This window comes from Chelmon rostratus, chromosome 13 (assembly GCF_017976325.1).
Source record: "Chelmon rostratus isolate fCheRos1 chromosome 13, fCheRos1.pri, whole genome shotgun sequence".
In the NCBI taxonomy this organism is placed as follows: domain Eukaryota; kingdom Metazoa; phylum Chordata; class Actinopteri; order Chaetodontiformes; family Chaetodontidae; genus Chelmon; species Chelmon rostratus.
Genome location: NC_055670.1, coordinates 16,368,245 through 16,380,574, shown reverse-complemented (window position 1 = coordinate 16,380,574; position 12,330 = coordinate 16,368,245). Strand labels below are relative to the sequence as shown.

At 41.2% G+C, this 12,330-nt stretch overlaps 1 protein-coding gene across 1 annotated transcript in view; it reads left to right on the top strand.

The window, feature by feature from the left end:
• Positions 1-12,330, top strand: part of cps1 (carbamoyl-phosphate synthase 1, mitochondrial) — a 52,701-nt gene that overhangs the window by 33,265 nt on the left and 7,106 nt on the right. The window contains exons 30-34 of the mRNA XM_041950104.1: positions 2,334-2,441; positions 2,669-2,758; positions 3,085-3,255; positions 9,431-9,505; positions 9,608-9,706. Coding sequence (XP_041806038.1) covers positions 2,334-2,441; positions 2,669-2,758; positions 3,085-3,255; positions 9,431-9,505; positions 9,608-9,706 — 543 coding nt within the window. The remainder of the gene's footprint in view (positions 1-2,333; positions 2,442-2,668; positions 2,759-3,084; positions 3,256-9,430; positions 9,506-9,607; positions 9,707-12,330) is intronic.

The following is a 12,330-nucleotide window of genomic DNA, read 5'->3' as shown; positions in this document are numbered from 1 at the left end:
ATGAATAAAGTAGAAGTAATCTCATTCATCTTTGTTGAAAATACATTACAGCCCAGGCAGATCTGATTGGGAGAATAGAATACATTAAAACAAAAAAGCAGGTAAATGGTGATACTGAATGAATTTTTCTTTTTAGATCGGTTTAGGGGCTGGGTTTTCACTGTTTTTGCTTTTGTTTTGTTTTTTGTGACAAAGGTAGCAAAGGCTGGAGAACGTGCCTGGCATGGCACCTTAAAAATGAAAAAAAAATTCACTTTTTGCTTACCAACTTGAGGGCAGGCAAAGAAAAGGGACTATAGGGCACATAGTCAAGAATTAGAAAATTATGAAACAAGCTTTTCAGCATGACCAGTAAACAGTATTTTTCATAATATTCCCTATGGGATAGGCAGCACAAAGGTATTAAAAACAACATTATTATTATTATAATAATTCATTGCTTACCTTGTTTCTGCAGAAATTGTGCATGGAGTGTCATCACCATACTCCATACATGAGTGCTGCTTATAATATGCGTGTACTTGATATAAGCGCATCAAACTCACACTGCATAAAAAAAGGATGTACTCATGTTGGCGCTACCCATTGGTTCTGAAGAACCACTGTGAAGCTAAGTGACAGCGGCTCTGGCTGCTGCCATCTTGGCAGGGCCTGTCTCCACCTAACTCGCAGCTAATCCAAAAATGGGTAAAGAGGTGGAGCATGGTTGAAACTGAGTTGCTTTCACTCAAAACAGCCTTGCCCATACTTACAGTATGCATAACCCTAAGTATTAACATTATTTAAATAAGTGAGTTATAAAAAGAATTCACCCTCAGTATAGTTATCAAGAACGGGGAAATTAGGTACAGAGACCAAAACCATGTTTTGTATCAGGCTGTGAACATGTTTATTTCTGCTGTAAAGTTGGGCATTTTAATATGGGCGTCTATGGGGATTGACTGGCCTTTGGAGCCAGCATCAAGTGGCCAGTTGAGGAATTGCAGTTTTTGGCACTGCCGCGTTGGCCTCATTTTTAAGCTTGTCTATTAGACACAAGAGGTGTCACTCTGGTTTACTTTCGTTGGCCAACTGTTTCATTGATACTAAAACTAAGTATTTTTGTTTGCTTCCTGGGATACTGAAAAGGAGATTTGGAGTCATTGGTAGCTGAAACAGCACTGACTTACTTGGTGGTATCTAGTATCTAGTTATCATTATGGATTTTCTTTGTTTTGGAGGAGTATGTTCACATAGTCAATTTGTAAGAAAATGAAAATAATGAACAGTTTGGCCCCCACAGTCAGATCTTTAAATTAATAGATTGTACTTTCACTAGCATACAACTATGAGTGGTAAAAGAAAATCTTCAGATTACTCAGTTGTAAAACGTGCACATTCTGTTTCTCCTCTCGGTGGGTTGCTGAAATGCATTCTGTGAGAGTTTAGAAATCACCAGAAAGAGATGGGGCACATTTGGGGAGGATTTAGAAAAAGCAAATTGCAAAATTAGATTTTAACATGACTCCTGAGAGACATAGAACCTCACAGACCAATGATTCCTGTACATTGAATCTTCACATTAAGCTGGTTTAACTTTTTTAGAAAGTTCTATAACTGTATAATTGTTAGCATTTTAAGTTGCAGTAGGCGACAGAGCCACCTAGGCACTTGTCCTGAACGCCCTGTCTGTTTTTCTATTGTTTAGGCTGTGGGAGTCATTTCAAGGGTGTCAGTTTGAACGTGGGCAATCCAGTTGTATGGTAGATTTTCTCTCTCTACTTTCCCTGAATGCAGCCCCTCCATTATCTTCAGTATCACATTAACAAGCTGTCCATTCATTGAATACCAAACAGGCCTCATTATTCCTGGCCAGGCGGTGTATGTGTGTGCATGAGTGTATGTGTGGGAGAGCGGAAAAGTCAGAGATAATACGTATTAATTACAGGCTCTATCTGAAGAGTGCTAATGAATGTTGTGGTTAGCAGCAGTTTAAATGAGCTAATGATACTGCAGCTCATTTACAGACACACACTCACACAGAGTTGCTCGGAGATACAAATCTCTTTTCCTGTGGGTGAAATGTTGGAAGTTATTCTTTTGACACTACTGATCGGCATACATTGTTTCTTAGCTAGTCCATCAACAAATACAAGTCCTTTGTCCTCAACGGATTTTCAGTAAGTTTTGACCTGATTCCTCCCAAAACACACAGTGCAGCACTCACTCACACCTGTTGATGCTGCATTTTAGTGTGCTAGTTTGCACTGTGGCATGCTGTCGTTATAAACACATCATGTCTGGAGGCCATCTGCATCTGCATGCAAATACATTGTAATTATGTGTCTTTCCAGGTTCTGGTTCACGCCATAACAGAGCATGTGGAAGATGCGGGGGTACACTCAGGAGATGCCACCCTAATGCTGCCAACCCAGACTATTAGCCAGGGGGCGCTAGAAAAGGTCAGTTAAATCACTCCCAGCATTCACAGTGTGTCTCAAACCATATGAATTATACTATAATTTATTTAATGACCTTGCTAATATTCAATTCATATGCTGTGTGCATTCAAACTACAATGTACATTATGCATACAAAAATTCTCCATTTGTGTGCAGAGATATTTTGGCATGGAACTGTTCATGACAGCCTCATATGTATCGTTATGTGTGTGTTCTTTTTCCATCAGGTTAAGATTGCCACCCGGAAAATCGCGCAAGCATTTGAAATTTCGGGGCCCTTTAACACTCAGTTTCTGGTTAAAGGCAATGATGTCATGGTAGGTAATATTTCCTCAGGGTATGACTAAATGATAGATCGGCACTTTCACGCCTGCTTGCATCAAATGCAATTCACTCACAAAGTGAAATCACCTTGTGCTCAAAATTATTTGCAGAAGCTGGATGGATTTTATGATCTATGTTGCCTTTAGCTTTGATGTTGCAGCTACAGCGCACATATAGGAAATGTGAACATAATATAATATATTCACTAATATAATATTTCACTTTGTATGTACAGTATGTGTGTGTGCTAGTAATTTACATATCTGACCTCAGGGTGTGCTTTTTGGAAAGACAGTAATTGTGTTGTGTACCGTTTTAGGTGATCGAATGTAATCTGCGAGCATCGCGCTCTTTCCCTTTTGTATCCAAAACGATCGGTGTGGACTTCATCAATGTGGCAACCAAAGTGATGGTGGGAGAACCACTGGATGAGGCCAACCTGCCCTCGCTGGAAAAACCCATCATTCCCGTTGACTTTGTTGGCATCAAGGTGAGAAGGGAAACTGAAATAACTTTTTAAAGATGAGAATTGCCTGACTGGCTTTCTTTCTTCAATCTTTATTCGTTATATATAATGTTGGGCTTTTATAGAGAGCAGCGAAACAATGGATGGATGTATGGATAAATAAATCTGGTAGAAGTTGAAAGTAAGTAAAAAATTTTCTGACTTGTAGTTTGAACACAAGCATGCTATAGAATGGGCTGCCCTTGGAAAGGTTTTTCTTCCGGGGAAAGCAGGGCATGCAGACATAAGTACCAGAGATGATAACCATGATGGACGACTGAAACATGTCAAAATGTCCTCTGTGACAAAGTGCAGTACAAAAAGGGTTTGCACAACCAAAATAATTATATTTCTGCTTTTTATTCAGTCTTCATTGTCAAAATTCAGCATAGTTTTTTGTTTTTTTTCTTCCATGACATGTCACAGTAGGACAAGTCCAGGTGTAAATCGCAAAATGAATGATGATTCACGGTCCTGATACTGTGCAGAACGGATCCATCATTAGTGATATTAATAACACCTGTGCTTTTTCCTACTGTGATTAGAAAAGGGTCTATTCTCTTGTGAAAATACTTCCTCAACCACATTTCCAAACTAAAAGTTAGAGAAATTATAAAATGAAAGGTGGTTGGGATGCTAGAAAGCTTTATAAACCTGGGTAACAACCTAACGGAATGATTCAAAGGTGAATCTGCACTGTTAGACGGGGCAGAAAGGTAACTTTCATGACCTGATTGGATCACTTAAACTGTCACATAATAGGAAGCAAGTAGCTAAAATGGGCTCACAGGGTAAGCATTGGGGAAGTGACAATAAAGACACAATCCTTAACCCAAATGAAAAAGTGTTTTCAGCCGTAGCCTATTGATCCCCCTGACAATGTAGACATACTACTGCTGGACCCATTTACACTGTTGCCCTATTGTCACATCTGATCTAACCAGTGGTCAGCACAAATGCTCCTCAAGTGCCCTTAAAAGGGGCACTGCTGACCTGTTGACCATGTGTTCAGCCCCTGTGTCCTTGAAGTGAGCCCCAGTGCTTTTTTTGGTCACAACTACTCACCAAATGCCCCTTTGGTTGTCTTATGTGACCCCGGGTCAGCCCAAGTTGCTGCCAAAGGATCTATCCAGTTAGCAGTGCTGTCTCATTAGCCAAAGTGCCTCTCTGATTAATACAAGTGTTGCTCTGCTAAGGGCAAAAATGACTCCACACACTGCACATGGAGATGCCCCAATGCTATTAAGTCAAATTTTTCAGACGTAGCTTTTGTTTATGTAGTAATATCCTTTATAGAGTCATGTGTTTCATAAAGTGGTGGACCACGCCCCACCCTTGCTTGGTCATAGTCATGTGGTTAACCATCCATTTTTACATTCCAACCATATCTGCTTTGTGCTTTTGAGCACAGGTATTTTCTTTGTAGCCCTCTAGTCTATTTACTGATCTTGAACCTGAACATGCCTCCATTGTGTTTGTCATAGTCACACAATGAGCAGGGTCCAAGGTAATGAATGGGAATATCTTTGGCTCCTATGTTTCCCTGTGCAACCCGGCCTGTTGTCTGTTTCTAGACAGAAGAGAGGGACTCCTGAACATGAAAAGTAAAACTAAATCACACAGGGAACTGTTTACAAGAAAAACATCCTTTGGTGACGGAGGCTTTTCAATAATGTACAGTGTGTTTTAAAGGGTTTTTATGTGCCTATTAAGTAAGTAAAATACTCTCAACTCATGTGGGACTATGTTGTTCTTAAACTACAGTATTTCCAGAATTAAGAGATTTAACTGCCACCAACACAATGGTGAATACAAAGGTAATAGCTACTTGCTGCATAGAAGTGACTTTAAATTTTCCTTTCAAGTCCTAATAACCACGTCTCTGAACTTTTTACAGCCTGATGTAAAAGGTGTGGTTGAACAATTAGTTCCTATGGAGAGAGCCCTACATGTATGGTCTGTGAATAGGTACTTCAGGTTCTGCTCTTACAACTTCCATTGGATCGAATAACAAAGACGACAATTGCTGCTCCATCCCTCTACCTAGGCATGATGGGGGGAATAGTAGGTGCTTTCTCATGCCGGCTGGGAGGCTTACTTCTTAGATTGGATGTGAGAGAGTTTATGTGTCGCCAGCTGTTCCAAAGCTATTTTTTCCAAAGTAATTTCTCCCTCTAATTACAACAGAGCTGCTGTAACAATGGCTGTAGTTTGGAGCCAATCACGCAGGTATAATCCCCCACTCTCCCCCACCACCTAAAGTTTTCAATTTCTAGTCTGCATAGTGGGGAAGAATATTAATCAGAGCTCTGAATACTCTAGGCGCCAGGCTTAAAAGACTTTCGGAGTTTACTTGGAGTCTATGATACAGACTTCATACCCACTGACTAATATGGGCCTTGCTGGCAACCCTGACAGAATACATGACGATTGTTTAATGAAATAGTGCGACTGTTGTTAATTTCTTCCTGTTTAACACATTATTGCTGCCTCAACATCGAGCCCCCTCTGTAAACACACTGTGATGTTTAAAACCATTATCCAGCCTTAGTAGCCTGAAGTGTGTGCCATCAAAATGCACTCCATCTAAGCCTTCATCCTCACTGTCCTTATATCATTACAAGGCACAAGTCATTGCCATCCAGAGAGACCGTCTTCATTTATCTGTCTCATTCCCTCTCAACCTCACTCCGTTGCTCGCGCCGTCTCTCTTCTTTCTCCGACAGTCCCCCGTTTGAGGCCACGTTGTTTTCTTTTCACTAACAAGTCCCCTTTGTGTAATTTCTGTGTCTATATACAAACTCATAGGAACAATAACACAGTTGTATTTATGATGCTGCAAGGAAGAAGGGCACGAAAATAACATTTGAGGAGGAGGAAGTGAGTTTGGTGGTTTGGTGTCACTCCCCAGTGCACACTTATTGGCTGAAGACAAATAACTTCCAACTTTGAATGTTGTGTCCTCTTGACCATGGCATGCAGGACATTATGGTGAGAGACACGTAGACACTTTGTCGTGAGCCCAATGACCGAGGAAAATGCTGAAAACATCGTGCTGGACCTTATATTTCTGTAAAAGCTGCAGGATGAAGTCATGTTAATGTCAACAAAGTGTCATTTGAACAAAAACACTTTGGCATAGAAATAGCTGCTATTCAATGTGTTGACTACATGCAGTGGTTAATGTCCACCCTTTCAAATATAATTCCCTTTAATGTGCTTACTGATCAATGTGCACTATTACGACATCTCACCTGGATCTGCCAGCAAAGTGTTCTGTCATAAATACCTTTGATGCATAGGAAATGTGGCTCACTGAAATGTGTCCTTGACTGTTGGTGGCAATCTATTATACAGTTTTTAAAATTCTTCTCCAAAGAGAATGATGGGAGTCATTTGACAGAATCCACCTAATTCCACCTTTAAATGGGTCACTACAAATAAAACTTTATTGCTTCAAATCATTTACTTTTATTGGTTAAAGATTTATCCTTTTTGGACTTTTTCAGACCACTAAAGCTGTTAGTACCAGTACTGCTTCTTTCACAGTTGTGCCCACATAGTACACTCGATCAGCCAACCAGAATCAACATAGCAACAACCCTTCCTGAAGATACAGCACTGAACCCTAGCACCACCTAATTATGCTAATGCAACTAGTCGGAGTACCCTAGCACCCACTCACAACACCTTAGCAATGCCTCCTTACATAGTAACCTGGCCACATATCCTACAGCAGTGTTTCCCAAACCTGGTCCTGGAGTACCACTGCCCTGCATGTTTTAGATGTATCCGTGCTCCAACACACCTGATTCAAATGCTCAGCTCGTTACTGGGCTCTGCTGAGGCCTGATAACGAGCCATTCATTTGAATCAGGTGTGCTGGAGCTATCGATACCCTGGAATCCCCACCAAAAAGACTGGCAACCACCTGGCATTGATCATCTAGAAAATTAACCTAGCAATCACTTAGCAAGAAAGATAACCGAGCCGGCTTGGTCTTTTGCTTAATTGCAACATCAGTAAAAAATGTGGGAACTGTCATTCAAAACTCTGTAAGTGCAAATGTAGCTGTTGATTTCCATTCAGCTGCAAACATACAGACATTTACCCAGGTGCCACTTCCAACTCTAGGAAAATGGCATTAGCAACAATGTTATGTGCAAATGTCTCACTTTATTCCTTTCCTTCTCCACTAAAGCTCAGCTGGTGCACCAAGATAACATTGTTCATGTTGTGGAGCTTCACAATTCTACTGTCTCTTAGGAGTGGGCGGTTGGTGTGGGACAGGGAGATGGGGAAGTGGTGTTTGTGTGTGTCGGTAGGATGTTGCGGTCACAGAGCCTCGGTTATTGTGACAGTCACATGCAGTCTGTCCCGGAGACGCACCATTGCAATTGGAGGGCATAACGTTATGACTGAGACCACTGAGGTTTTCCTGATTCACTTCACGAAGGCTTGTGTTGTGTTTCTCATCTTCAGACCATTTAAATCTCCACTGGTGTTAGTGATGCCATTTTTCTAGCAGCTCTTGTTGGTGGTTATACCTCCACCACCTAGCTTCATAGTTTTAAGTGGCTGCTGCAGATTTGCTTCTGCAGTTGTATGGGGGTCCCCTCTTTTTGGAACTGCATACAGCTCCATTTACAGAGACCCACATGCAGATGCTTTTTTTCCCCCACTTACTTCACCAAAATCACCACCTAGTTTCTTGTCTCTTTTATAAAAGTTCCCTCTCTTTCTTTATGTATTCCTCTCCCTCTATTTCATTTTCGTTCTTGGTTACATTCTGACATTTTATCTCTGCATACTTCTCTGTCTTTCTCTGACTCTTTGAACAAAGCCACGATAAGCGATGCTGGTCCCCCTCCGCATTCCCTTCTCTTCGTCCCTCCTTACATTAGTATGCGAACATTACATTCAGCTGATTAGATAGCCCGCTTCAAGGATGAATCCCCCCCTAGTGGCCCTCGCCTCTTTGAGTGTGTGCGCACGCATGAACCACACAACGCCACACCACCACCTCTCTCTCCCTCTCTTCAAGGTAATGGGGATTGTCTGCTTTTAAATGGAGAAATAAGAATGGCTTTCCACATGGCGCCCCACTATTCTTAATTTTTCTGTAATACAATAACAAGAAGCTATTGTCTTCTGTTCTTGTTCTGCCACTTTCCTTTCAATCATTCTCTCCTCCCCATCTCTACTCTTATGATTTAATCTTTTCCTTTCAATCTCTTTTGATTTTACTCCCTTCTCTTCATCTTCTTTCAACTGTTTAGTTTATTTCGCCATTTTTTACATTAATTATTTGTTCTATACTTCTAATTCACTCTCTCCACTCATTTTAATCTTTCTCCTCTTCCTCTCCATCCTCTTTTGTTTTCTCTCCTCTTCTGGCTCACGCTGCTGTTGCCCAAACACTCGGGCCGCCAACCTTCTTCTCGGCGTGGAGATGGCGAGACTAACAGGCTGTTAATGTGACTGGTGGCCCGCAGTTTGAGAAGCCTCCTTTCTGTACAGATGTCCCCCTTTTTAGTCTGTCTGCACCAGCAGTTGGAGCACTAATCTCCTTAACTTTCTATGTGTTACCATACCTCTCCCTCTTCTCTCTGATGTGCCCTTAAAGTTTCATCGTTGAGGCAGAAATGGTGGTTTGCAATAGACAAAATGAAATGAAAAAACACTTATTTGGTACAAGTCATTATTCAACATTACACAGATATTAATTGCTGTTTATTGTTCCATAAGCATTTGAGGCCACTACCACAGGCTTGCCTCATTAGTATTTTAAGGGAATGCAAATTCTGTTTCACCTCTAGGTGGCAGCAGTGTTATAAAATCCCTGAAATGATTCCAATGGAGTGAAGCCATTTATGTGGGAAATTATTTTCTATTGACCGCCACTTTCTTTGCAGTATTTATTAGTTTATAAAACCTCAACAGTTGTTGGTGAACAGTAGTTGTTTTCATGAACAGGAATTTGTATTTGTGTTTAACTGTAGGGGTGCTTTTTTGTGAACTGACCAAATGACATTGTGACATGTCGGTCACAGCTAAAGAGGGTGATGTAGTTTCAACAGTGGTTGCATTACATTTAGTGATGTCATTTCACGTCAGAAGCATGTGCAACAAATCCATCCCTGTCCCCTTCGTTCACCAGGCACCCATGTTCTCCTGGCCACGGCTGAGGGATGCAGATCCTGTGCTTCGCTGTGAGATGGCCTCCACAGGAGAAGTAAGCCCCTCAAAGGCACACAAGCCAATTTTTGTGTTAACACTTGTGTATTGTCAGTGTTAACACATGACTATGTGTGTCTGTTTGTGTATTTTATGGCAGGTAGCTTGTTTTGGACCAAACATTTATTCAGCCTTCCTGAAGGCCATGCTCTCCACAGGCTTTAAGCTACCGCAGAAGGGCATCCTGATTGGGATTCAGGTAAGACTACAGCCATCTGGAAGTCCACTTGCCTCCTGTTTGTGTTTCCTTTTGGTGCCTCCTGCCCACAAGACAACAAATGCGAGGTGCCTTCTGAACAGATGGCCTAAATCTTTTAGGCTATCAGCTTCTTACAAAGCCAGCCTGGCACTCCTCAGTTTGTTTCGCACCGACTCACACCTTGATTCATGCAACTCTTAACAACTCTCATGTGATTGAAAGAAAACAGCTCTCGAATGACCTCGTGTGAATGACCCAGCAGATCTGGTCATGCCTCTCAGATGAGTTGATAAGATGAGTAAACCTGTTGCTGTTATATTTGAATGAATAAGAGGAAAGACGCAGATAGAAAAGTCAGTTAACAACTACCAACACAAGCAATAATCTCTATTACAAAATCTCCCATTGTGAAGAGGGACATCTCACAAGAAATGACAAAACTAGTTTAATATAAAACTATTTTCCTCATCCTCACCAACCAAGTGCTCTGTCAAAAGAAGTCACCACTGTTGGATAAACTTTTCCTTTCCCAGCCGCAGGAAAGAACAAAATGTAAGCCTGAGCACTGTGCTATTTAATGACACCACATTACGTGAGTTTTGGTAATTAAGTCTTGCTGCCACCCTGGGTTGCTAAACTGCAAGTTTGACTAATGCAGCTCTAACACAGCACTCACAACACTAGCTGTATAATTGGTGCTCTTGGGGAACAGGTCCACTTCAAGGCAAGTACCCGGGGTCACACGCTCACCGTAACGTGGCTGACGAGCACCAACACTTTAGGCTGACAGGTGCAGAACACAAAGCTACACAGATGTGATTTACCTCCAATTTGAGAAACATTGTGTTTAGGAGAACAGTTTTTCTATGATTTACTTTATCTTGGTGAGAAAGACCGAGGGCTCTAGCTTGAGGGCAGCAAGTTTCACAGTTTTACACAGGTGGTACTGAAATGTGTCAGTATGGGGGCTCCCTTGTACTATACTGTTGCATTAAGGCAGTGTTCTCATTATTGTGCTCACAATGTACAAATTCGAGTAATGTGTTACCACCCGTGTATTCAAACAAGTGAAACATAGAAAACTATGATTTTGTTCCTGCATTTTATGAAGTTTGAAGGATAGACAGAGATGATCATGACTTGTTCACAGAGAATAATCACCTGACTCAACTTTTTAGACTCTTTCAGCTAATTGTTTTGGTTCAGTCTCACTGCTTCAGAAATCTAACTCAAAATGAATGCTAATGTTGTAAATGAGCTGTTTGCTAATGATAATAGGCCTGTGCTGATTGACGACTGAATCTGTTATTGACGATTGAAGGGATGATCAACGATTTTTCCTACACTAGTATTATGGCGATTTTAAGAAACTTGCTATCAGCGCTAAGATGCTTTAAAAATCTCTATAATCTTCACCCCACTAAGCATTTAGAGATGTTTCCGGTGGAGTGGCATGTCCGGCCGCTGACCCCTGTTAATCAGTACAAGTGACGAGTGAACTTTAAATCCTTAATTACAAATCAGGTTGCCATCTCTTTTCCATGGATCTGACGACCCCCACATCTCTGTTCTCTATAGGCCTGCTCAACAGAACTTGGCTCTGCACTCCATAAGGGTAGTTGATGTTATGGATAAGATTTGGATTGTGATATTAAAGATAAGATGATTATGTGAAATGGAACATGATGCTGTGATATTGTCTCACCAAGCAGAGACACTCAGTTGTTTGAACAGAGGAGACATCAATTAAAAGGCAATAAGTCAGTGTTATTTTCATCGTGTTTCTGCTGCCTGTTTCACCCCCCAACCTCCAGCTGACCAAAACAATGAGTTCATGCAGGTTTTTAGTGCAGCAAACATTGGTTGCTTTGTGTCATTTGAAGGGATTTAATTTGCACTTGTAGCACAAATGTGACGCGTCACACTACAGTGAGTGAATGTAGTAAAACTGCTGTTTCTTTCATAGTCACTACACATTGGTCTGGGAAAATAGGAGCGTCGGGTATTATGAAAAGCTGACATGCCTCAACCCGCAATGACTAGTGTCAAGACACAACCCCGGTGTCTCTTGACAGTATACACAGAAAGTAATAGATGCTGGTGCTGTCTGTGTGTGTGTGTGTGTGTGTGTGTGTAATTTCTTATACACTGACAGCTAAAGTGATATATTATGAAGAAGACTACATCGTGTGTAGTGTACTTCATGGTATCAGTATACTAAGACATAGCTACATTCTCAGTAGTTGTCACTGTCTCCCGATCTGATGTCGTCTGACTCTTTGCACAGTCTCTCGCTCTCTAATTCTCACTGTCGTTTCAATTAGCTGCACTTTTTTTTCTACCAATACCCAGGCTGTGTGTCAAAATCGAAAACCAAATTAGAAACTTGTATGTCACATAAGACTTATTAAGGCAGGCTATACAAAAGGTATCAAACCATATCACAATGATTTTGGGTGAGATTGCAGTAATTTTAGCAAGCATATTGTTTACTAAGCTGAAGGGCACCAAGTTCGAGCATAATCAGCTGCAAATTAGCAGCAAAAACTCACAGAGGAGCTTTCAGCTCTTTCAGTAGGTTTGGTGGAATCCATAAGTGGGTAATTTTAATGTCTAACAACATA